At 45.5% G+C, this 25538-nt stretch overlaps 7 protein-coding genes across 7 annotated transcripts; 2 read left to right on the plus strand and 5 right to left on the minus strand.

The window, feature by feature from the left end:
- Positions 1–58: 58 nt before the first annotated feature.
- IAQ61_000741 (uncharacterized protein) lies at positions 59–2409 on the minus strand (the record flags this gene model as incomplete). Its single annotated transcript, XM_066094801.1, is given in 8 exon segments — positions 59–341; positions 392–489; positions 545–912; positions 924–1110; positions 1191–1494; positions 1803–1825; positions 2070–2180; positions 2329–2409. Coding segments are annotated over 8 exon segments (1455 nt in total), but the record flags the coding sequence as incomplete, so codon positions are not given.
- Positions 2410–3282: 873 nt separating this feature from the next.
- Positions 3283–4170, minus strand: IAQ61_000742 (uncharacterized protein; the record flags this gene model as incomplete). Its single annotated transcript, XM_003842560.2, has 1 exon — positions 3283–4170. One exon carries the CDS (start codon positions 4168–4170, stop codon positions 3283–3285), a length of 888 nt encoding a protein of 295 aa, XP_003842608.2.
- Positions 4171–10515: 6345 nt separating this feature from the next.
- On the minus strand, positions 10516–13939 carry IAQ61_000743 (uncharacterized protein). Its single transcript, XM_003842559.2, has 2 exons — positions 13494–13939; positions 10516–13420 (listed from the first exon to the last, which is right to left on the minus strand). Exons 1-2 carry the CDS (start codon positions 13743–13745, stop codon positions 10949–10951), a joined length of 2724 nt encoding a protein of 907 aa, XP_003842607.2. The 5' UTR covers positions 13746–13939; the 3' UTR covers positions 10516–10948.
- Positions 13940–15137: 1198 nt separating this feature from the next.
- IAQ61_000744 (uncharacterized protein) lies at positions 15138–15865 on the minus strand (the record flags this gene model as incomplete). Its single annotated transcript, XM_003842558.2, has 2 exons — positions 15138–15514; positions 15562–15865. 2 exons carry the CDS (start codon positions 15863–15865, stop codon positions 15138–15140), a joined length of 681 nt encoding a protein of 226 aa, XP_003842606.2.
- A 1009-nt stretch (positions 15866–16874) lies between these two features.
- On the plus strand, positions 16875–17798 carry IAQ61_000745 (uncharacterized protein; the record flags this gene model as incomplete). Its single annotated transcript, XM_003842557.1, has 1 exon — positions 16875–17798. One exon carries the CDS (start codon positions 16875–16877, stop codon positions 17796–17798), a length of 924 nt encoding a protein of 307 aa, XP_003842605.1.
- Positions 17799–18471: 673 nt separating this feature from the next.
- On the plus strand, positions 18472–21305 carry IAQ61_000746 (uncharacterized protein; the record flags this gene model as incomplete). The annotated part of the gene is made up of 3 exons (XM_003842556.2): positions 18472–19200; positions 19259–19597; positions 19690–21305. The coding sequence occupies 3 exons, from the start codon at positions 18472–18474 to the stop codon at positions 21274–21276; spliced, it is 2655 nt and encodes an 884-aa protein (XP_003842604.2). The 3' UTR covers positions 21277–21305.
- Positions 21306–21834: 529 nt separating this feature from the next.
- On the minus strand, positions 21835–24746 carry IAQ61_000747 (uncharacterized protein). Its single transcript, XM_003842555.2, has 2 exons — positions 24455–24746; positions 21835–24390 (listed from the first exon to the last, which is right to left on the minus strand). The coding sequence occupies exons 1-2, from the start codon at positions 24514–24516 to the stop codon at positions 21984–21986; spliced, it is 2469 nt and encodes an 822-aa protein (XP_003842603.1). The 5' UTR covers positions 24517–24746; the 3' UTR covers positions 21835–21983.
- Positions 24747–25538: the final 792 nt, after the last annotated feature.

The raw sequence follows: 25538 nt of genomic DNA on the forward strand, positions 1-25538 counted from the left end.
CTCTGGCTTCTCTCCACGGTGTACTCGATCCCTGGAACCAGACCGTCTAAATGCCCAACTATTGGCCATAAACCGCCTGCTTGATGTGACCGGGAAACTGCTTGAGCAATCTTGCATCAAGTTTCTGCAACTTGGGACACGCCAGAGCAACAATGACATTGCCGATGGCGCTTGTCAGACCGTTGAGTGCACCAAGAAGAATATCAGGCTTAGCCTGGGCCAACAACTGGTAGACGTAGCAAGAGAAGCTGTTGCCCTCAAGCAGCGTGCGGCCGTTAAAGACGCCTCCAGTCATATCGGCAACGTCGACGCCAGTGAAGGTGTTGGTTTTGCCAGTGTTTCTAAGACGTGTCAGCATGAGATTACCAATTGGTGATGGAGGCAGACATACCCTCCAATGCTGAGAAACTTGGGGTGGAGCCGGGCAGCATTTGCTGTATCAGCAAGGAAGTAGTTGGTCTCGTATGGGTACTCGAGTGCCCGACGGTACTAAGATTTGATGTCAGTGATAATTTTCAAATAATGGTCCCTTTGCAAAACCAACCCAGTTCTCAGGAATGCGTTCGGCGCCCTGAGTAGCGGTGTAGCTTCCACTCTCGCCGTTAATACCGAACCAAGACTGAATTGTAGCATAGTCCAGACGTCCCGCAGGGAACTCCGCTCTGTGGTTTGCCATGAATCTGAAGATGAAGGTGTACGCAGCAGGTTGCACCAAAACTCCAGCGAATGGGCCGTTGAAGAAGTCAGGGTTGTTCTTGATCTGGGTGTCGAATCGGTGGGAGCGAAATGCTGTCAATGAATCAAGGGTGACTTGACCGGCGGGCGAAGCATCGACCAATTGTTGAAATTGTGCTCCAACAGTCTTGTAATTGTTTCCCGCTTCGTACAAATCGGGCCTCGTGGGACTTGCATCTATTTCGTACTTGTTGTGGATCCAGAGAGTCCATTTCCTAGCTGGACAGTCACTCCTCCTTGAGCGAGGGAGCGTGTAACTCCCATGGACCAGTTCAATAGGTCACTGTCGAGGGCACCTTCGAACGATGAGAGGAAGGTTGCGAGAACAGGCCCATACCGACGACTTTCTGAGTTGCCTCGATGTACTGTGCAACACTAGCATAACCATTATGTGGCAGAAAGTTCTTCGGTTGGTCAGCCTATTAATTCCAGAGTACAGTTGATGTATCACTCACGTGGTTGGCAAAGGCGTTGAGACCTGGACATGAACCCCTGAGATCATTCGGCCCAGGTGCTGCATACTCGTGACCACTGCCCCGGCTGATGTTGACGAATTGCTTCTCCGCATTGAATGTGTTCATAGGCTCAAAGATTCCAGTTGCAGCATCTGTTCCAGCCTGTCTTTTGCTAAGCATCTTCTCGATTTTTGCTGCTCGGGCCTGAAAGCGGGGTCGTTGGCAGTCGCCGCCAACATAGCTGCTGGGAAAGCATTTGCAAAGGGCGCAACGGCAGAAGTAATTGTGTAGAAGAGAAATGGATCTTGACAATGTGAATGGGAAACCCCGTAGAAAGAGTTGCCTCGACTGGCCGAGCGCTCTAACTTTATCCCACCGTCTTTCAAAGCCCTGACAGCCATCACCTTAGACTTGACATCAACTCGTCCTGTTCAAAGCGTCTAGCACGACGCCTCTAGTCCAGTGCCAAAATCTTGAAAGTAGCCGCGGTCAATCACGTAGTGGACATATCACCCGGCTGTAGATCTGCAGATCTCAGCCTTAGACACGGGAACAAAGTTCCCGCCAAACCTGGCTCTAGATGTCGTGGATAGGATTTGCCAGACTACTCACAAATGACCGAATAAGGAAAGTAACTACCACAATGGCAGTTCCTAGATTGATGTTAAATTGTAGTGTAGTGCAGGCTGTCACTGGGGCAAAGGGCTGGGGCCAATGATCTTACGCCATTGTTCATACAGACATTATTGTGGCGTTCATTTCCGTGCTTGTTCATCGATATCTTTCAACAACACCGGACTTGAATAGGTTCCCTTGACGTCATCAATTGTTGCGCATTAGATGAGGGTAACTGCTGGATTTCATTGACTCTGTCCTTACAGGCTTGCAAATTGTCGTTGCGTGGAGAGCAATAAGTCGAGAGGTGTAAAGCCACTTCAGTCCATGGCCTGATATGACTAACTTGATCCAGACTGACAGTGTAGCGAAGTGCTAGGTATCGTAGTATTACTTTAACAATCTACTCGTTGTGGCCATGACGACCGACTCAGCGCGGAACGACTCCGATCAACCTAATTCATGTTGCCATTACCCCACAAACAACTAGGTGTATCCAATAGCTTGGACAAGTCAAACTTACCGAACCACCGGTCGATCTTGCTGCCCACCTCCATGCACCTTGAGCGGAGAAATACCGAGGCCTATCAACCTTGACGAAGCTCTAGTATCGTGTGCTGTGACCAAAGGCCTAGAAGGGGCAAGTCTCATGTGTAGTGTACTCTACGAGATTGGTTGAGTGGTGCTCTCAAGGAGCTTGCGCAGCTACAAAGGAGGTTAGGGAGCCTATGCACGCGACTGAGCATTACCATGATTCACGTAAGTTACGCGCTAAATATATATGAGGATACACAAGATTTATACATGTCAGAACTACTGAGAACTACTGAAACACGACATAATTTAATCTTAGTACGCTATGAGCATAATAGCCAAAGGATGCACAGTTACCTCACACGCAATGTACGTTATCAATCACGTGCAATATGACATGCCTATCATTGGTGTCACCTTTATATAAGCAGCTTCAATTGAAAATGGCAGTATTGATACTGAAGAAGTTACATAAATAACACACCATGGCTGCACGCCATGGCTTCTACTAGATGCTGTGCCATCGGAGGTTACGCCACCACGCATATTACCAGGAACAAGCAAGAGTGCATAGGAATGTCATTTACAAAAGCCAAAGAACGCACACATGAACGGTTCGTTCTAGAGTGTTCCCTAGGCATGCGGAGCCATAGACCAGTAATGCAACTAACGAATCGAGAGAACCATCAGCTAGTGAACGATGCATGAAATGCATCTAGAGCGAATAAGTTTATCCATAAGTGCTTCATACCAATCAGTCTTGATCGCCTACTGTTCTAGCATGCTATGCAACTTCTACTTGCCTACTTATCGGCTGCACCCTGCGTCCAAGTAATATACACTAAAAAGCCTCGGCCACTCCATCCATGCACCACCACCACACCCACACTACATAGCCGCGCCCCCAAAACGCCCCACGGCAACACCCGACCGGCCCCCTCCCTCAGCCGCAAGACCCAAACTGTGGTCTACAGCCCCAAGCCACGCTACAAAAGTCTGGACTCAGGTTTCCACACCACCCATAGTCACTACAGCACCTTCCAAACGATGAGCCCTGGCACGTCATACCGTTGCCTTCTGGGCCGCAGCGGCCATTCGTACTGACGTTGGTTGGAACGGGTGCTGCTGTTGAGGATGGTGTTGGGGTGGATGTTGGGGTGGGTATATTGATTGACGTGGTCGAGAGCGACAACGACGACGAGGAAATAACGCTCGATGTCGGGGGGATAGGTACAGGTACCGATGAAGAGACGATAGGAGGGAGACCGCCATCACAGGCGCCAAAGCCAGGGCGACACCCTGTACCGCAGAAGGCAGGGGAGTTACCGCAGTAGTAGTATTCTGAGCAGCAGCGACCAAAGGTTGAGCCAGCGCAAGTCGTGACGTTACCGCATTGTCCGTTTGGAGAGACGATAAGGGTTCCAGAGGGGAGCGGCGGGAGGACTGAGGAAGTCGTGGGTACGATTGTGCTCGATGATGAGATGACAGGTGGGCTAGATGGCGGTGCTGGGGTAGGCGTTGGTGTAGGTGTGGGAGTGGGCTCTGGCGCATCACCACATCGGCCATAGTCAGGTTGACATCCTACAAGCAAAGCGCCTAGTTTTATCAGTACGGTAGAAGTGCTGGTTATATATTTCGAGGAGATGTTCCGTACAATGTTCAGGATCAGTCCCACAATACCCATAGGACGAGCAACACTGGTTGTTCCCACATCTCTGGCCACCAAAGTCTGCTCCACAGCGTCCAGCTGTCTGACGAGTGTCGAAGTGATGTAAAGATATCGTGGTATTGAGCCTTCCCACTGGCTGAGAGGCTGTTTTATGTAGTCCATCAAGTGCGGGGATTCGCGTGTTGTGTTCCACCTCAATTCTCGCTCGTGGAGTTAATACCGAGACGGCCGGTCCTGTCAGGCTCAGAGCCACAGTAAGGCTGGAAGTTATCCACCGCATCTTGCAGAGTCGTGCTGTTGGAACCTGTTGGGCAATCTTCAACAGCCCAGCGGTGGCAGAGGCATCAAGGTATTATACGGATCCTCCATGGCTGAGCGAAACTGTATAGGCGAGCAGGAACGCCGTTCCAGCGCAATCAAGTCCATAGAGAATAGAAGTACTTGGCTGTAAATAGAAAAAGCGTGGAAGAATCAATAGAAGGGGTTTAGCAACCAATTAGAATACAGTACCAAGGAGTATATGTTTACAAGGCCTGTGACATAGATTAAGGTACCTGGGGTTTAATAGAAACCCACGTTATGGCTAATATAGAAATAAGAGGTTGTGGGGCCTCTTACGGCTATCAGTGGAAGAGGCTGTGACGTGATCAAGTTCGCGACCACCGCTGATATTGTACCGATAAATGTATTTTCTACTGAGCCCCGATTTTCAAGTTCCATCTCAGTCTGGTGTTGTATCCTTGCATGGTGCGTTCGTGATGTCGATCCACGACTTCGTTGTGTGACATGCATGAGCCTCAATATGCCGTGATACCTGCCCTACACCCTAGATGTGGTGGCATGTCATATGACCATGGGTTTAGCGTTGGGCGACTTGGGCTTTACTCCAAGTGGTTAGAATATCCCTATAGGTTCAAGTCCACGTCACAGCGGCAAATTTTTATAGTTATATAAACTAGCCTATAGTTAAGTATAAATTAGGGTAATTTAAGCAAGTAAACGTAGTTTTTATTACTATCTTTTTTAAATATATTCTAAACCTATTCTTAATAATATATAGGCATTCCTAAATACTATACTAGAGTTTAGTATAGTAGTACTAGATAATATATCTAAACTAGATAGTAATATTAGAGATAAATTTAGGTAACTATATAAAGTGCTAGAGGAGGATAGTAGTAGTAGCGTTAAGGAAGTAAGTAAAAGTAAATAGAACAAGTTTAGAATAGGTTAGTAATATATTATAGGGGCATAATATATACCTTACTTATAGTAATAGTTAAGGACTACTACTTATACTAGTAATTATTAAGTATATAGCTATTCTCCTAGTATACCCTTAATTATATAGCTAAGGGTATAGGTATATAATACTAGTTTAGCAATATAAAGATAGCTCTTACTTAATAAGAGAAGAGGTGCTTATATAGGCTATATAGGTAACACATTAAGAATATATTCTTAAATTATTCTAATTCTAGCAGGTATAATACTCCTACTAGTCTATCTATCTTAATAGGCCTACAACTTTACTATTCTTTAATAGCTAGCTAGTAAGCTAGTATAAATACTAATACTCTAGGGTAAAAGTGTGTAAGTATCTTAAGAATATATTATAAACATGTTCTTATTACGTTATTAATAATATATTATATAATTAGATCTAAACCTTAAAAAGTATAGTACCTAAGAAAATTCTATAAAGAGAACTATAAATAAGAAGCTATTATTATAGCCTTATTAAGCGCTTCTTTTTAAGGATTTATAAGGACTACTAGGTGTCTTATTATTCTATAATAAGGACTATAGTAAATTAAGTAGAGAGTAAAACTTAAATATATTTAAAATATATTAATAATAAGTTAGTAAATTATAGAATAGGCTTAACTATATATTAGCTATTAGAACTATAGCCTAATATCTACTACTAGGAAAAAATATTATTTTAGTTAGGTACTACTAGAGGTAGACTCTATATATCTATAAGGTCTTCTAACTAGGGAGATATTAAATCTTTCTAGTAGTCCTGCTTTATATTCTATAGTTAAGCTATAGTTAAGCTAGATAAAGAAGTGTAGTAGGTATATTACAACCTATTCCTAACATGTTCCTAATATATTCTAGGCGTTAATTATCTATAAGGGCAAGGATCTCTATTTAAAATCCTATATAAAGTTACCTTCTAAGTAATTATACTAATAGATATAGTAGTAATACCTTTTTTTACTATTATTTCTTTTAGTATATATATATATATACCTCCTCCTCCCTTAATACTATCTAATAGTAATATTAAGGAAGTAGTAAAGGTATTATAGCCTATACTTACTCTATAGCTTATATAATATAAGTTATTTATAACCTGTTATAAATATATTCTTAACTTATTATAGCCTAGTTCCTAAACTTAACCTAGCTCTAAACCTATCTCTAACTTAAAGGTTTCTATTCTATTAAAGAAATATATATTAGCTTTGCAAATAAAGATAAAATCTTATATATTATAAAGCGTGAAAAGCTTCTATAGTTCCTATTTAAGAGTAGCCTTAGAGGAGTACACTATAAGTAGAGGATAAAGCATTAGGATCCTAAAACTATATATAGTATAAGAGAACAGGTTTAGAATATATTACTAATATATTACTATAGGCGTATATATAGCAAATCTTTATATTAAGCTTAGGTAACTTAATTATTTACCTTTTTAAAGAGTAGGTATTAATTCTATTAGATTAAGACACGTTCTAGATAGATATATTATATAAGAGGTTATATAGGGCATAGGTAGAGATTCTAATAGTAATCTTCTACCTATAGGAAAAGAAGTGTACGCATTAAGAATAGGTTTATAACACGTTTCTAATATATTATAGTTATTATACTTAGCTAAATTATTATAGATAAGGATATAACTAAGATATATTAAGTTACTATTACTAACTTCTTTTAGAAGTATAAAGCACTTATAAAAAGATAAGTGTTATAGAGGTATATTTACTTATAGGGATTCTATAGGACTACTATTAATATATATAATAAGCAGATAATAGGCAAGTTTTATAGTGCACTATAACCTATTTATAACATATTTCTAACTTGTTTCTAGGACTTAGGCGCTATCTCTAGTTAATTAATCCCTATAAGTGTAACTAGCGCTAGCAACTTTAATCTTATATAAGATTTTATTAAGTATATCTATAAAGAAGTATTTATAAAGTATATAAAAGAGAGCTAGATAATACTACCTCTTTACGTCTAAGTGAATTACTATAGGTATTAATAGTAGAGGAATACTTTTAGCTTACTAACCTCCTCTTACGTAAGTAAATATATTCTAAACCTATTCTAAACATGTTCCTAACTTATTCTTATATAATTAGAACACAAACCCTCTAAAGATACCTAAAACTAGGTAATCTATAAGAAAAACCTAGTAATTACTACTAGGATTATGCAATACTATAGTAAAATATTAAAAGAGGTATAGGAAAAACTAGAATCTTATTTAAATATAGCTAAGTAAGTAGGCTAGAAAGGATATAAAACTAGTAAGTATATAAGTATTCTTAAGGCTACTTAGAAGTAAGTTTATAACCTATTCTTAACCTATTAGAATTATATAAGTAATATTATATAGTGTATACTAGATAGATCTATAGGATATAAAAGAGTTTAAAGCCTAGAGCAAGTTTAGAATATGCTATAACTATAGAACTCCTAATAGGCTTAAGTAAAGGTACCTTAAAAAGCTTTAGAGGGGAGAAAGTAAGTCTTACACTAGTATTATATATATTTACTAATTAAAACATATTTAGAATATATTTAGAATATATCCTATAATAATAATAATACTCTAGATAATAATAAAGTAAGTCTTACTATATCTAACTTAACTAGATATATCTTAGTTCTAATAAGAAATAAAAGAGCACGCTTAAAAGCCTAAAGCTAGAGGGCAAGTAGTAGAGTAGTATTAGAAAGAAGTTTACTAGCCCCTTTTCTATCTTCTCTACTACTAGACTCTTCTCCTCTACTAATAGTAACCTAAAGGTATGCTTTGCAAAACACGTTTATAACACGTTCCTAACTTATTATTAGTCTATAACTATAAACTTTATAATAAAAGGCTCTTCTTAGTAATTAGGCTCTAAAGAAGAGAAAAGAAAAGCTAGAGGTAGATAAGGAAGAACTTATATAGAAAAAGGCACTATTTAAATTATAAAAGGTATAGTTTAAACTTAAGAAAGAGATAGCTACTTTTTATATAAGGTAGGGTTAGTCTATAAATATAGTAACTAGTTCCTAACTAGTTCTTAATATATTCTAGTCTATTATATAAATATATATAAGTAGATAAATATATATTCTTTCTTCTTCTCTTTCTTCTTCTTTCTTCTTATACTCTATAAGAACTTTTTATATTTAAGAGTTTAATACTATTTTACTATCTATCTTTCTTAATATTATTAGATATAACTAGTTAATATAGTCTATAAAGATCTTTTAAAGTTAGTATATAATAGAACGTGTTAGGAATATATTATAAACTTATTCTAATACTAAGTAGGATTTATACTAGTAATATATTAAGCTTAAGTTACTTCTATCTAATACTAAGGTATTCTCTCCTATAATATCCTACCTAAATAAAGGGTGTATAGTATTTCCTAGCAAGCTTTTCTACTAGGCTATTTAGGCTAGATTAGGGGTATAGGAACTTTATAGAGTATATATATATACAAGTTAGAATATATTTATAATATATTAATAACTATTTTAGTATTACTTCTCTAATAGAGGTAATCTTATCTACTACCTTAAGAGGTATTATCCTAAGGTTTAAATAGCCCTAGTAAACTATAGTAGAATTATAATATAAGGTATTATAGAAGTAAGGATCTTTTATAGGAGCTTAATAGTAAATACTTAAGAATATATTCTAAACACGTTAATAATATGTTCTCTGCTAGTAGAGTAGACTACACTAAGTACCTCCTCTAAGGTTTAAGAACCCTCTAAGATAGCTAGTCTATAATAAGAAGTAGTAGCTAGAGTAAAGGCTAAAGAGGAAGTAGAGAGTAAAGAAGAGGAGTAAATAGTTACTCCCCTTTACACTATAAATAATATTTAGTAAAAGTAGTAAAAAGGAGATATAAGTCTAGTCTCTTAAAATATATTTAGAATATATTAATACTATATTATAGCTAGACACCTATAAATACTAGATTCTTCTTTAATCTAAGGGACTACTAGAGCTTTATAATACCTATAAAAGTAAAAAGAAAAAGTTATATACTATTAAAGGACCCTATAAAAGTAAATAGTACTTTACTTTTAGTAGATAGAAAAAAAAAAGAGAAGAGTAGAGAGTTTATTTTAGTAATTACTACTACCCTTTTAGGTTATATACTATTATATATTATTTATTAGAACCTATTCTTAATATATTCTTAATATATTCCTACTTATTACTATTATTATCTCCCTCCCCCTCTTTAGTATCTTCTCTATCCTCTCTATCCTCCCTAGGCTCTATAAAAGCATACTACAAGTAGAACTAGGTAGTATTCTAGTAGGAATTAGTAAGGTCTACACTAGTATTAAAATAATAGTCTTAAAATATATTAAGAATAGGTTAATAATATATTATAAATAATTTACTATAGCTAGGATAATTATAAGCGTAGATAGTATAAGGAACCTAATAACCTTAAATCCTTAGTAGGGTAGATATAGTAATAAAGTTAAGTTATAATAAGTTAGTAATATATTTTTAATAGGTTCTTATAGGCTATACCTTATTACTATTATAGCTAGTGTAAGTCTTCTTTTAAATTATATTTAGGAGGGTATTAGTATTTATAGGGGGGCCTATAGTAGCTACTAGCTAGGCTTAGAGAACTTCTATAAAATAAGTTAGTAATAAGTTTTAAATATATTCTAAATAACTTATAGTAAGGAGTATTCTAGTAATTATATATAACCTTTATATAGAAGTTTATATATATTAGTATAATAAGTTAAGAATAGATTAATAATATATTTACTCTTTACCTTATAGACCTCCCTTATAAAGGGCTAGCTAGTCTTCTTAACCCTACTAACCTTATAGTAGGCTATATTAAGCTTATAATCTTTTTTAGCATAGGTATATAGAGTACCCCTAGTACCTAGAATAGCCTAAGAATATTAGAACCTATTTAGAATATATTTAGAACCTGTTCTTACTCTATATAAGGTGCCCTTATTATTAATCTTAGTATAGTAGTAGCGCTCTCTACTCTCTATCTTAACTACCCTATTAGGGCTAACTATAGGCTATACCCTAATATTATCTAGGATATAGCTAAGGGTAAGGTACTATTAATAGTACTTTTATAACCTATTAAGAACACGTTCTAAATATATTTTAATCTACTTATATAGGATATAAGGGATATATTAGTAATAGGTATAGTAGTAGTAGCTTATAGTATTACTAGTATAGAATATATTTAGAATAGGTTTAGAATATGTTATAAAATCTTATAGTATAATATTTAGTTAACCTCGCTTAGCTAGCTAGTAGAGCTTAGCATAGCCTAACCCTATGCCAAATACAAGTTCACGCAGCGCTAATTCCATGGTCATATGAACTGCGCCCTCACCCTAGATCTGGTGGGGCAGCGACATGACAGACGCGATTTTATGTCCGTAACGTGCGGGATGCGACAATATTGTCCCGGGACTGGGTGAAATCATGCATAAATCCGAATTGCCTAAATAGGGGGCGAGTCGTCAATCCACCCCTGCGCGATCGGAAGCTGCATTTCTGCGAATTGAACGCATCGCGGCGCGGCAGATGCTGACTGCTCTTTCATCCACGGAAGATATGATGCTTGCAAGGTCATATATTTTCTTAGGTTTTGCTCGGAGGTTGTGCCTTATTGACAAGCTGGCCTCACACGGCCCGTAGTCCTTCCATGAGCGCACCCTCCTCTCGCTTTCCGACGGCCTTGAACATCGATCCCTCACCACCAGTATCGAGACCTTCTTCAGCCCTGATATAAGCATCGTCGCTTCGATCCAATAGAATCTCCAGCTCTGCATCACTCATGAGCTTCCCGCCTTCGGTGCCTTCAATGTCGAACTTTTCGCCGTCGCTTCGCCGCAGAAGCTTTTGCAGCTCTTCGACTTCTTGCTCCTTGTCATTCCCTCTTGCTTTTCCTCTTTCGTTGCGAACGCCACCTTTGCGAATGACCAGCTTCTCGAGCCTGCGTTTTCCTTCAGCTGATTCGAGCAGTTTTTGCTCCACAGTGTTGCGCGTTGCGAAGCGGTAAACTATGACATTCCGTGTTTGACCAATGCGATGAGCGCGGTCCATGGCTTGGAGATCCTGCTGTGGGTTCCAGTCGCTGTCAAAGAGAATGACAGTGTCGGCTGCTGCAAGATTGATACCTTGACCTCCCGCGCGCGTGGATAGAATAAAGATGTCTGTGGCATCTTTCGACTTATTCGGCTTGTTGAAGGCGAGTATTTGTTCCTGACGATCACTTTGTGCAACTGATCCGTCGATACGAGCATACTTCCACGATCTCAAATCCAAGTATTGTCCCAAAAGGTCTAACGTCGTGGTGAATTGAGAGAAAATGAGAACCTTGTGCCCCCGTTTGATCAGCTCTGGTAGCAAAGTGTCAAGGAGCAGCATCTTTCCAGACGTAGATACTAGGGTTTCATCAGGCTCGATCTCGCTCGCAAATGTCTCGGATCCTTCTATCTCAGTCTTGAGGAAGGGATTGAAGAAGTTGTAGGGCGAATTGCAGCATAAACGTAGCTGCATGATCGGATTACCGAGCTTCTTCTGCATCAGTTGACGCTTTGCGATTTCGAACGTTGCGGCGCGGATCCGATCTTCTTCCGTATCCGAATCCAACTCTTCTTCCTGCTCTGATGATGCGCTCTCTGGCTTTTCAAGGCTATCGAAGTATTCAGAGTCACTGACTTCTTCGTAGTTCCTCTTTGGTTTTGCGCGACTCCGAGTAGATGCCATTGATGCAGGCGTATCTGCTCGTGATGTTTTTGCACTCTTGCTGGGTGTATCAACGCCGTCGAATGCCTTCCGCTTAAGGCTGCTATTGTTGCTACGAACACTGAGAGGCGTTCCCGCTCGACTGGGAAGACCAACGCTGAGTCTCTCAACTGCTTTGTCTTCGAGATACGAGCGACTCGTGCCATCAAGGATGGCTTGGTATAGTTCTCTTTGCATGGTAGTCAGAGGCGCATAGAGGACATATTCGCGCTTCTTTGGCATAAGACTTTCCACATCCGTTTTAACTCGGCGTAGCAGAAATGGTTTCAGTATCGCGTGAAGCGATTTGACGAGGTACTGTTGTCTTTCCTCTGATAGGAGGCTCTCATAGCTCGACTTGTCTTTCAAGCCAGAGAAATCGAACCAGCTTTCGAACGTAGAGAGCTTATCAAACACGGTTGGGAGTAAGAAATGCAACAACGACCAAAGCTCCGTCAGGTTATTCTGTAGTGGTGTTCCTGTGATGAGCAGACGATTCGCGGACTGAAATTGCTGAAGCTCGCGGATGAGGCGGCAGTCGAGGTTCTTGATGCGGTGTCCTTCATCAATGATGATGAACTGCCATCCAAAACTTGTGAGATACTTGCGATCATTCATGCAGATTTCATAGCTAGTGACCATGATAGGGAATTGGTCAGTTCCCGGGTTCCTAAGCCTTGTTTTGCGTAGTCTCTCCCGTTCTTTCTTATCACCGTGATACAGCATGACTGGCATACTCGGTGTCCACTTCTTGAATTCCGCAACCCAGTTGCTCGTTGTACTGAGGGGTGCTGCGATAAGGAAGGGTCCATATGATTTATTCTCCCAAAGATGCGCAAGCATGGCAATGGTTTGGATCGTCTTACCCAAACCCATTTCGTCAGCAAGAATGCCGTTGATGCCATTCTCGTATAGTGACAGCATCCATTCGAGACCCTCCAATTGATATGAACGCATCGTGCCTCCCGTCACCAGTTTCGGTTGTCGCGCCGACTTGAGATTCTGCATCCCGATTTCGCCCGGCTTTACGTTGTCCTCGTCGGCCGCATCCTGTAATGCTTCTGTAACGTTCGTTTTATCCGTCTTCTTCTCCACATCCGCTTTCTTGAAGTAACTTGATATCTTGGGTTCTCCTTTTTTCGGCCTGCCACGCCCTTTCTTCTTTTGTGAGGTGTCTTCAGGCTCCTGGTTAGGTGTTGGTGCGCCATTCGTTACGGAGCCGCGTGTGGCTCGCCGCTGTGATTCAGCTGCTGCTTTCTCAGCTTTCTGTTCGCGCTTCGAACTCTGCCCTTGGGTCTTTTCGTCTTGTGCTTTTTCTTCGTCTTCTTGTCGTTGCATTTGTGCAAGCATTACCGTCGCATATAACTAAAGAATAATCGTTAGGAGGATTCCTGAGTAATAAAACGAACGTATTCATTGAGATTAGGTTGTTACCCACTTTGCTCTTGTTCATCAAGAACTCCAGTTGCTGAAACTTCTTATCCAGAACATCCTTGCCACTCTTGAGGTCCTCTTGCCGTTCCTTTTCCAATTGCGCATCTCGTTTTGCGTCATTCTTCTCGCGTTGTGCCCTCATGCGCTCTTCCTCTTTTTGCATCGCACTGGACGCGGTTTCATTGTCCATGTCGACTGGTGGTGGCGAGGACGTAGGGGTAGACTGTGTTGCACTCGTAGCAGAAGACGATGTCATATCGGATATAGAGTACTATGATGTGCGAAGGCAAATTAAACAACTGCCTCTGTCATATCAGGGTAGTGTTGATTGAGCGCCAGGGGTAGCGAAGACGCGATGCGATCGATGGTGGAGTTCAAAGGGCGACGCGCTAGCCAAAAGATCATCTGCGTCATCGGGGAGCGCGACGCGTCGGGAAGTTTAATGGCTTTGTTTGTACCCCTGCGAATTACGTTGATCAAGACATCTGTTACAATACGTAGGCCTTTTTATGGCGGACGAAACGTTCTTTGGTGCTGAACAAGCTTGAGAGTAAATAGCACACATTGCTTAATTTACAAGGAACGACGCGCAATCACGTGTGCGTTAATACACGATGTCAACTCTAATTCACCTAACTCTTGGTTCGGCAGAGAGCAGACATCAATTCCCGAAGACTGTTTTTATGGCAATTTGAATCCAACACCACATCCTTTCTAGACGACTACAATTGGAAACAGCAATAAGGATCAACAGCACTCCTAGTTGTTAAAAAAAACCCTTAAGCATCTTTTCTTGCTCCACGAATGCAGTCAGGCGCAACGAAACGAGTAGCCCACAATACCATGACGGCATACCTAAACCACTTTCTAATCTCCAATTCCTTTAAGCCTCCAGCCTTCGCCCCAGCAAAAATAACAAGGGTCTTGCCGCGACTCGAACGCGGGGCCTCTCGCAAGCAATGCTCGGGTATTACCCTAAGCGAGCTGTCTCCAAATTAGTTATTGAAAACCCTGAAAGGAAACTATTCCAAGAGGGATGGGTGTACTAACAATCATACCACTAGACTAGGATTGGTCAGATGTTGAGTGAAGCAGGACATCGGCGTCGTGTAACTTACCCACAAGACCAGAGTGAATGATGACGTCTTTGTCATTTTCAGGGCATACATTCGGAGTGAGACTCGTTTGGGTTGGAAAGGGAAGGGATGTGGCTTTAAGGTTGGGGATTCGAGGGGTATCTGGACTCCAGAATCGCGGTTCTAGCCATGTGGGGTCGGGGGAAGCGATTGGGATTTCCCCACATTGGCACTTTTGTGTATTTTGGGCTTCGTGACGCTTGGGTGGGTAGCTAATTGATGATCTAGTGTTGTGTCATGTAGGTTATCACGTGTATATCACGCTTTTGTCTTTACCATTCAAATAATTACACTGTCCCGAACGTTATAAATGATCAGAATTGGCTGCGAGGACGTGTATGAGGGATACTTGTTAACGCACATGGAAAGTCATTATGATGGTGTGGAAATGTTTTACAAACTTGACAGATTTTCTCTAGCCACCTTTTCCTAAAACAAAGTCCGTACGAATTGGCATGGACAGAATTCTAAAGCTGGAAAATAGCAGACCAAGAACACCCATAAAAGCGTCATCAACTCATCTTTTCGGGCCACTTGAACAACACACTTCCTCCCATGACACTTAACATTGGATTCCCTTCACCCGCCGTTACATCCCCGACTATTTCATCGAACCCACAGCGCAGATAAAAGGCATCATTTCCATCACTCGAAACGACACTTGCGGGTACCCCTTCCTGTGCTGCTTTCTCCAGTCCCCACCGCACTAATTCACGGCCAACGCCTTTGCCTTGGTAGTCGGGGTGAATGCCGCAGAGGGAAAGGTACCAGTTATTTGCGCGGTCACCGGACCAAAAGTGTGCCCCGTAGAGCATGCATTCGTCGACGATGTTGCGTTTTGTGGGATCTGCGGCACGGTTCTGGGTTGAGGAGAGGGGAGGGAAGGATCCTGCTTCATTCTTAGTTCACATTTCACATGGGCTTCATCAAGCATACCATAATCCACCCACTCCTCTTTTGTCTTCTTTGCCCCTTCATCGTCTCCTTGCCGTTCCCATATCGCCATACCACCTATTTTCTCCTCACCGTTGCCATTCGTTCGCACAGCAACAAGGACAACGAAACCAGGAGTAGCAAAATACCTACGTATTGTTTCGTGCCAGAAAATTTTCACGTCGTCGGGGTACTTGTGGCGGTAGGGATGTAGAGTCTGGCCGAAGAGGCTTTCATCGAAGAATGCAGCAGTGCAGAGTTCGACGAGAGCAGTCTCGTCTGTTGGGGTTGCGGGGCGGATAGGCATAATGACGGTGACTGTTATAATGCGAGAGCTTCGATATTGACGACAGTTGACCCCAGAAAAAGACGGTGAGTGAAAAAAGGTTGGATGGAGAGGTACGACTGAAGATGAAGACTATAGAGAGGACAGATCAAGTCTATGATGTGCTAAAGTAGTAAACTGATTTGTGTAGGTCACAAGGGAAAACTTGGACAGGTATCCATCGTCGGACAGAATTTAAATATAGTTGAAGGAGAAGAGTCTACAGGTAGTGATCTCAAGATCTTGATCTGGTACCGTAAGCCGGATGCAGACGGAATACGCCGCTATGATCATAGATGTGATGAAACCCGATGTACTACCGACAGTGTATGTGACTGTTTGAATTTTTGTGCTCGTGCTCGCAAGGAGTGGGTAAAGGTTGAGTGAATTGGCTGCATCGGGATGGAGGCCGGCGGATTCGCGGCCTTACCGGCGTCATTACGCCAGATCTGCAGCGGCGCTCCGGGAACCCTTTGCGGGACTCGCCGCGTCTGCATGAGGCTAGCACTCCCGCGTTCCAGGCCAGCAAGATTGCAACCTCATGTCCAACAGTGCTGTGACCGCTCCTCGCCGTTTCGTGATGCCTTTGTCTCTTCTGCTATCACTGCCGCTACGTCTGTATTGTAAAGCTCCCATGAGCTGACGGTCGCAATTGCCTTGGCATCCTCCCCCCACTGTGAACGCCACAGCTAACACCTCTTGGAGTTGGACCTGTGGCATTCACTCTTACACTGTGAATTGCAGTTGCAGCCTGGGTACTGAGCAAGCCACTTGGGACCAAAATCTCTGTGCTACTGCTACAAATCATACATAAAGGCACGTTAGGCGCGACTGGACACGCCTCAATCCAGCCCCTTCCGCAAAACCACCAAAACCATCCGACCGACCGCCAGCCAGCCAGCCAGCCAGTCACTACCACAACACCAGATCCAAATTCAACGTCCACTTTTTTTCCCGCGTGTCTTGCTGAGCAAGGCGAGTCTGTTCCACCATGTCCGAAACCCCATGTCATCCCACGCGAACCCAGCACAAATACACCTACCGCCTGCCCACACCACCTCGCATCTCGGTTCCCCCACCCACCATGGCCAGTGAGATGCCCAACCTTGCCATTGGCAGCGAACCAGACGACGTGGACATGTCTTTTCTCAAGGAGACGGCTCTGGAAAATATTGTCCATACCAACACGGTATTGGAATGGGCGTATGAGTCACGGAGGCAGGCGCAGATAATCCTGCCCTGGCTGTTCCTGGGACCGATGCTGGCAGCCAAGGACAAGGCTTTCATAGAGAAAGAGGGCATAACCATGGTCATGGCCGTGCGTTCCCAAGCCAACAGCCTGGTGGGCGCCATGAAGGCGGCTGCGCAACTCGGTGTTGAAGTCACTACCATCGACGTCCCCACTTGCTTCAGCCTTACAAGACGGCTTGCCGAAACGACAACCCTCATTAATCGTCATATCGCACGTGTCCGACAAGAAGCGCTGGCACAGACCGGCCAGCCAATTCTAGGGAAAGTTCTGGTATTCTGTGAGTCGGGGAACGAAAAGTCCGCTGCGGTGGTTGCAGCCTACCTCATGGCGATGCTGGACAACTTCGACTATATCAGAGCTATGCAGGTGTGTCAGGCCCAGCGTTTCTGTGTCAACTTTGACGACAACATCAAGAACATGTTACTCTCATACTGGGATATCCTGCTTGCGAAGCGCTCTGTTGCGAAGACTCTCGCACAAATACCTTCCGATCACATGGCGAGTGGCGATGATACCAGTCCAACCTCCCAGCTATGGCCATCATCGAACAACAAGAATAAGCGCACTATCGAGCACATCCGCGACGATGAGGACATGGACATGGACGGTGTGGAGGAGTCGGATGCAGCGCGCTTTCTTGGTCGGGACGTCAGACCTTTTTAGGACTGTTGATCGATGTGCATATGGAGTCTGTGGTGGGTATGCAATTTCTACGGTTTTGTTTATCAGCATTATACCCCGCATCTTTCCTGGCGTTCAGTGTGCCTATTCTCTGCGCGGCCTAGGAGGGAAATAAACGACACGGGAGGCTCTTTCGTTACGTCGCATGCATAACCACAGTCTTTTCATTGCTTCTGCTCTCATCTCTCATCTCTCATCTCCCTGGACTTTTGAACTTCTGACCTTGGTGACCTCATCTACAAAATTGACACCCAGGATCTATCATATGGCACGAGTCAATTTGCACAATCATATACATTATGTCTGTGACTGAGTGTGACGGTCCAAGGCCCGGCGGGTGCAGGTGGACCTCCTAAGGCCAGTGTACTCCGGGACATTGCCGGGTAGCGTTGAATATATTCATGAAATATATTCGCAAACGGCGGGTGGTATCGTGACGCACGTTCCGGTCTAGAAGCCCAGGCAGGTGCCTTCAGTCGTCGCCTATGCTAAGAGGAGCCACAATGCAACCGTGGACACTCTAGCCTCTCAAACCACGCCCAGACTCTACAGCCCTCCCATCGACGATCGCAAGGCCCAATCACCATCCTTTCTTGTCGGCAGATTACTACATATTTCTACTTTCTCATATTCTCGAGTAGCGTGTCCGTCAATAATGCCGTATGGGCTTCGATCGAAAGAGGATCGAAAGCGGCCGCAGCGATATCATCCAGCTAGTGTTAAAAATGATTGGCAGTACCTCAAGCCCGGTTCGGGTACAATCGATCTAAATAAGAGACTCGAATATAATTTCGGTACAGTCCCCGGCATAGACAGTCATCAAATAGAGCTACTGCTGCCGCCGTCGCTCCCACGCCCTTTGATTTTCATTATCAACAGTACTAAACCAACGTCAGCACCTCAACAACCGGCACCAGCGCAAATTCCTGTCATTACAATCGAACGACCACGCTCTCCAGCACAAATTATGCCGCAAATCGTCAGGCAGACCCGCAAGACCAAGCGTCGTCGTGAAGATGATGATCCAACGGGCGACAACGAGACTGGCACTCCGGCTCGCCTGCCGTCAGCCCATCCATGGCAACAATCAGCGGGTGCTCCATCTACAACACCATCTATATACACAACCCTCACACCATCAGCATTCCCTACCAGGTCATGTAGTCCAGCGCAACCAAAAGACGCGCAAACACTGTCAGTCGAACGCCAGCAGTACGCACGGCGTATGATGGAGGCGAGAGAGGCAAATGATCAGAAAGGCATCAAGGAGTGCGAGCAGGCGGTTGATTGCCTGTATGCCTGCACTCAACCAATAGAGAATCCCCAGGCCGAGTGGTATAGGCAGCTCAAGGAGCGATGGGCGCATGACAACAGCCCTAAAAAGGTGAGGCAGCTTCTCCCCTCATCTCAAGTTTTGTAACTGCTAATAGTTTTTATTGCAGATCATGTTTGAATCACTCTACGCATCTCTGCGGCAGGTGATCATCGAGCGGATTCGTGACGAGTTGGTGCCACGCAAATACCACGACCCGTACCATCCTGTGCAAGTGATTTTGGAGCTCAACCACACCCAGCTTGCACAGAGCATGGCTGATAGTTGTGAAGTCTGGAGCACAATTCCAGAACACCTCCTCGAGTACAGGCGCCTGAACCCTCTCGCACACGTGGATCCGGATACCCCACCTCCCCGTGAATTAGTCAGGGCTATTGGCTACTTGAAACAGAACCATCTTGCAGGGAATCTTTTGGGTGAATGGCAGATGCCATTACCTTCTGCGGAGGTATTTATCCCCCAAGCATGCTCCCACAATTCGAGCAGCCACTTGGTTGAGCTGCTCATTATGGCAAGAAGAATAGCATTAACCAATCTTAGTGTTTCGCATCCTTTGCTGAAGAGTCATCAAATTCTATCTCGATCTCTAACCTGGATAATGAGATGTTTGCGGCGTCTGACTTTGAAACCGATCCAATTGCTACAGGCAATGGGCAGCTAGTAGTGGGTGATGCTGGCAGCTCTCGAGCCCCTCTTGAAGGCCTCGATCGGTACGACGCAGCCGGATGTTCGAGGTCAAGGTCGCAAACTCGTATAGACGACACTTCTGTGACCACAACTGCTATTCTACCGGCTCCTAGACGTCGTCAATCAATAAGCTGGAAATCTGGCGAACAATCTGTCTTGACACCGATGGATTTCGCTCCTGGTGCATCGCCGACGCGAAACGGGTCAAAAGAAGACTATCCCTTTCGAAAGATGGACCCTTCTGAAGAAGAGGGTACATGGCACTCTGACTTGGAAACTCGATCTAGGATGATTGCAAGCATGCGTCATGATCTAGGGGATAGGACAACATTGCATCCTGTTGCAGGTCGAACTGCACGTGACCCGGAAATACACTCGGCCTGGTTAGCTAATCCCAAGCGAACTGGCCTCATGTCGTCCTCTAGGCCTGAATATGCTCAGAGCTCTTTACTTAATACATTGGAAGAGCGCGAAAACTTCTTGACCCGATCAGCAAAAGCGGCCCAAGGGAAGCCATCCCCATCGACTGGGATTCCATACACAAGTCTCCCTCGCACACAGACTCTCCCAGTGCCATACGAGATCAAGCATCCCTCCAACGGTCTCATACACAACACCTCTCGGGTTCCCTACTGCGAGGTGGATCGAATGCTCACAGAGGGAGACGACTATATCCCACCGAGTACGAAACTGCAAGATCGCGAAAATGACGGAAAAATCCCGTCATCCCGCTCCAAAAAGGGAAAGGGTATGGTGGCGGACAGCCTGACAGCAGCAGAGCACGCCGAGATCAAAAGGAAAACAACAGAAATGTATAGAGAACTCTGCATTCCTTTGGACCAGCGCCAGCCCGTGGAGCCAAAGCTTAAGAAGCCCAAGAAACTCGCGGGCAAGACTATAGCTCCGTCTGCGTCGACGTCTAAATATACGTCTGTGCCTACAGAGAACGGAACCCGTGGAGTATCACCAGCACAAACTACCGTCGTTGCGCCTCCCGTCGGCCAAAACACACTCGCTCTCGTTCCCGCCCCGCCTCAGCAATACCCCCAAATCACCACTCCTTCACTACAGCAACAACAAAGCAGTCTCTCGTCCACACAAGCCCAACCTACTCAGACCTTGACAAACCAACACACCACACCAGGCACACCTTACCCCACCGCCACCACCGCAGCAACACAGACCCTCCAACCAGCAATGCCACGTCCTTCTACCTACGCCACCGCTCTCGCCCCCACCACTTCACCCCAGTCCAGTCCCCAATTACCGGAATCAACCGCAGTACCAATGGTCAAACCGCCTCCCAATCTGCCACGCATGTTAACACCGACAATACCGTTGACACCACCATCTAAACTCCCACCGCTTCCCACACCTCTTGTTCAAAACGCAGGTACCGCTACGACAACACCGGTGGTTCTCTCGTTGCCAGTGGGCTAGTAGCTAGTGGAGAATGTGGGGGTAGTGGGGGGTTGGGGGTTGGAGTATTGCGTTGACCCATGATGTTGAACCATGCAATCGAACGTATGAATGCAACGAATACCGGCCGGTATGCAGGAAAAGTCGGATCTCATTGGAGACCAGTCCCGTCAAGTCTCGGATGTACGTTTTGAACACTGGCGCTAGTTTAGAATTTCCTTTCTTTTCTTGGCCTTCTTGAAGTCCAAGATATCCTATCTCTGCTGTATGGCATGCGAGGTGCGTATGGTGGGGTTTCCTGGAGTATTGGGGGTTTTGGGAATGGTTTGCGTGGACAGGAGGGGAGGGGAGGGTTTGGAGTGTGTGGTGTGCTTTGTTTGTTGGGCGGTGTGTTGTAATCAGGATTATCAGTCTTGCGGTTTGAGATAGTGTTTCTGTTCTGGACTGTTTTGCTTAGGACGGGGGTGGAAGTGTATTGGATTGGACTGGATTGAACTGGACAGTGTATGAATGATGATCAGCTTGATTAAACAGCCGTCAACGTCACAGGATATGTGTGAACCGAGGCTGATACCTCACGGGATCCTATATTTCATTGTACAAAAGAAAATTGCAAAAATTATAAAAGATTCATTCTCGATCCAAAGGGGAAAGGGGTATAATGCGACACTACGTTTCCCACGTCCATCCACTGACCCACTCTTCACACCACACCACACCACACTGTCCTAACTAAACTGATCCCCATGCTCACTCTCGCCCACCCTCCTGCCTGCACTCTGTCCCTGGCTCAACTTCCACCGCCACCTTCGCTCCCTCTCTTCCTTCTCCCGCTCTTCGCGCCGCGCCTTCTTGCGCTCATACACGGCCCGCACCGTCCTCTTCGTCCTCTCGGCGCCCTCGTCAAAATTGGTGCGGGCAAGCCGGACAACGCCGTCAATCTGCTCGGGCGTGTAGACAAAGTTCCAGGTGCTCATAAAGTCCGAGGTTTTTGGGTCTACGCCGGGGACCTTGGGGTTAGCCATGAAGGGGAAGTAGATGACTGCGATGCCAGAGTCGGGGCGCATGAGTTCCCAGTCTTCTTCTACCAGTTTGGAGACGGGTTCCTCTTCGTCTGGGTGCGCGGTTTGGCGTTCTTCCGTGGTGCCAACCCAAATGTTGCAGTATCCAAGGTCTTTCTTCTTGCCTTTGATAGCATCGGCGACGTCGGCGGCTTTGGCGGCTGCGATTTTGGATTGCGCATCCGCCTCAGTCTTTGCTGCTGCATCTTGGAGGTCTTGTTGGAGTTCGTCGGGGGTTTCGCTCTCAGGAGGCCAGCCTGCGCCCACGGGCCAGCCTTTGATACCGCGTTGGCGCGCGTATCCATCGGCCACTTTTAGCCAGTTGTCTGTGCGCACATCGGCGGAGGCGTCGAAGGCAACGAGGATATCGACATTGCGGCCTGGGCGGAGGAGCGGGTAGATGGGAAGATTGTTGCTCATGCCCGCGTCCATGAATTGAAAGTTCTTCTGCGTGAAGATGCTTTCGGGGCAGGACTGCGGGAGCATGTCGCGCATTCCGAGGGCGAAGTTGGGAATCGAGGCCGGGTCAATGGGGTGCATCTTCACAAGGTCGTCGTCACGCTCAGAAATCATAGCATCGATGCTGGCAAGGCCGAGGAAGCTGCGCATCAGGGGCCGGATTTCTCGATAGTAGTGCGAGAGGGTAGCACAGAAGGCGGAGCCCCAAATGCCCATCAGAAGTGGGACCCGTACTTCGGGGAGCGCAAGACCGTTTTTTCGCCAAACCGTGCGGCCGTTATGGAACTCACGTCCCATTGCCCATGTCGGGATACCGGCTGACAGCTCTTCACACCACATTTCGTAGGGGGTGAATTCGAACCATTGGAACCAAGCTTCCCTCTGCGCCTTGGCTTCAGCGGCCACCGCATCCATAGTATCCGATTGCTCAGCCAAAGGTATCTCGTGTCGCACAGCCGTGTATATTGGAAGTGGATTTGTGCCATTGTCAGTGAACCGACGCTGATGAGAAACTTTGTAGTCGCGCGCGCTCACAGACAACTCGCCTTTGGGCACGAGCAAGCGGGCAGCCAGTAGAGCACCATAGATGTCCACAAGGCCGAATTCGGCTTCTGGTATGCCTTTGGCCTTTTCAACGAGTCCGCTGAGTAGGTACTTGTTCGTCGGGGCGCTGACAAGAAGCTCGAGTGCATCTGGGGGAAACGCAATGTGCACACCGAGCCTATTCTTCAAATGTCGAATCAACTTGGCGTGGCTTTGCTGAGTGATGTCTGAGTAGTACAAAGTTTGCAGCCAACAGCTGCCACTGACGCCCGCTGTGTATGTGACACAGTCAAACAGGCCATGTTCCTTGGATGACAGGTAGGACGCGGAGCCAGCGACTAGGGCACGAAGTCCTCCACCAGATCCACACATGGCGATGATGGGCACGTCGTCTGGGTGTATGTTGGCTTCCGGAATGTCGAGATATCGTGCGAGCGCTGCCTTTGTAAAGTGCGCCCTCTTCTCCCGAAATGCCTTCTCCTCTGCACAGAGGTCGTCGGAAACGCGGACAGAGGCATCCCAGACGATTTCAGGATTGGCCTCGGGATCATTTGCCTCGTACCAGATCTCCTCGGCCAGGGATCCAGGGGCCATGGACAGCTCGTTCTGTAGTTTGCGGACAAATCCTGGCAGCACCTTTACCCAGCTTGGCACGATGTAGTCGATGATGGTATCTCCAATGGCAGAGGGCGAAGGCGTAGCGCTGGGGAATTTGCTCGCTATGGTCTGCCATGCTGACTGTGAATTGCTGCCATCTTCGTCCTTGTCACTGTAGCCCTTGGCCCTGCGTGTCTGTGGCGGGGCATCTTGATCACCAGGCTTGTCTGTATTTTGTTTGTTGATCTTGTCTTCGGCCTGTTCCGATGTTGGCCTTTGTTGGTCCTGGTTTTGGTCTTGAGCAGCAGACTTGAGGGAAGGCGCATCAAGGTGGATGGGACGAAAAGGCCATATAGAGGGCTGGGTCGAGAGATATCCGAGTGTAGCAGTCGCCAGGAGACAAGGAGGGCCGTATCGACGAACTCTCAGGATGGTGAGTCTAGATTTGGGCGGCGAAGTGCGGTGCATATGTAATCTGTATGTACTGTCAGTGGGACTTTTTTTTTTGGTTCCACATGAGACGAGTGACGAGAGCTTACCCTCGACGCGTGCCTTGTCGCCATCCTTGTCCCAGATTGCTGGGTCGGCGTAGGCCAGCCATGCAGAAGAGGAAGAGAGAGGTTGGAAAGAAAAGAGGGAAGGGAGTAGTGAAGGGGGGCAGACAGCCAGCGCAGCGCAAATAGCCCAATTGGGCCTACAAGAATGCGTTCAGCATGACGCAGCTTTGGAGTCGGTGGGTGGTCCGCGAAAAGCTAGGCGGCGGCAACAGTGGAAAAGTGCCCAGGTGGTCTGATACAGGTTTTGCGGAACGGCAGTGTCGGGATGGCGCGAACAACGTCTGCCAAGCCCCCCCCCCCCTCATGCAGGAACCACCCATCGCTTCCAACGTTATTGCTCCTCCTTCACTATGTCTTGGAGATGGCCGATAGAGTAGCACGACCAAACACCAACACCAGGAGCAGAGATGCCATACCTCTGTAAGCTGGAAGCATCACAAGCACTGAGGTTGGGAGAAGCTTTGTCTGGCGGCTGATGTATGTACGTACTATTCCCACACCGTAACCCTGCTGCCACACAGATCATCCTTTTCGCTTCCATCTAGCGTCGGCGTACATGAACCCCTCGATGCAGCCTCAATTGGGTGGGACAGATAAGATACTCTACACCATGTCTTCTGGTGAGTAGGAGGGAATACTATAATGGCTCGGATCTACATGTGGTGTCAATCAGAACTCGTCCCTCCACAGTCCATGGTTGGCCATGTGATAGCTACTAGAGTATCTCTAGCGACGGTACGGAGTAACGTAGAGCACAATAGTATTTCTGGTACCCGCTCCTCCAAGAGCCAATGACCAGCCCCGCGTCTGCCCGCTGGGGGAAGGGGGTTTTAGATGGCGGGTGGGGTCCGAGGGGCGCCTATTGGCTGAGATCCTGGTCCATCATAGCTCCGAGCCTCCGATGAACCGTCTCCAAGCCAGCTCTCCAGAGTCTCCACCAAGGCCTGTCCTTGGTTGGACATCCACGTCCCTTTTGCATTGTACAATGATATACGCTTATTCCATAGTATAATCACTCCCCGCCTTTGGAATCATTCTATGCTCACCCTCATGTCTTACCCGATGC

This window comes from Plenodomus lingam (assembly GCF_022343315.1).
Source record: "Plenodomus lingam strain CAN1 chromosome Unknown contig_11, whole genome shotgun sequence".
NCBI lineage: Eukaryota > Fungi > Ascomycota > Dothideomycetes > Pleosporales > Leptosphaeriaceae > Plenodomus > Plenodomus lingam.

What these genes read in the sequence shown, in the direction of transcription:
- IAQ61_000747 (XM_003842555.2), bottom strand. Translation starts at nt 24,516, where the DNA reads ATGGCTGGCCTACGCCGACCCAGCAATCTGGGACAAGGATGGCGACAA. An exon ending in CGACAAGGCACGCGTCGAGG is followed by an intron (nt 24,391 to 24,454) that starts GTAAGCTCTCGT and finishes CAGTACATACAG; the next exon opens with ATTACATATGCACCGCACTT.
- IAQ61_000743 (XM_003842559.2), bottom strand. Translation starts at nt 13,745, where the DNA reads ATGACATCGTCTTCTGCTACGAGTGCAACACAGTCTACCCCTACGTCC. An exon ending in TCTTGATGAACAAGAGCAAA is followed by an intron (nt 13,421 to 13,493) that starts GTGGGTAACAAC and finishes ATTATTCTTTAG; the next exon opens with TTATATGCGACGGTAATGCT.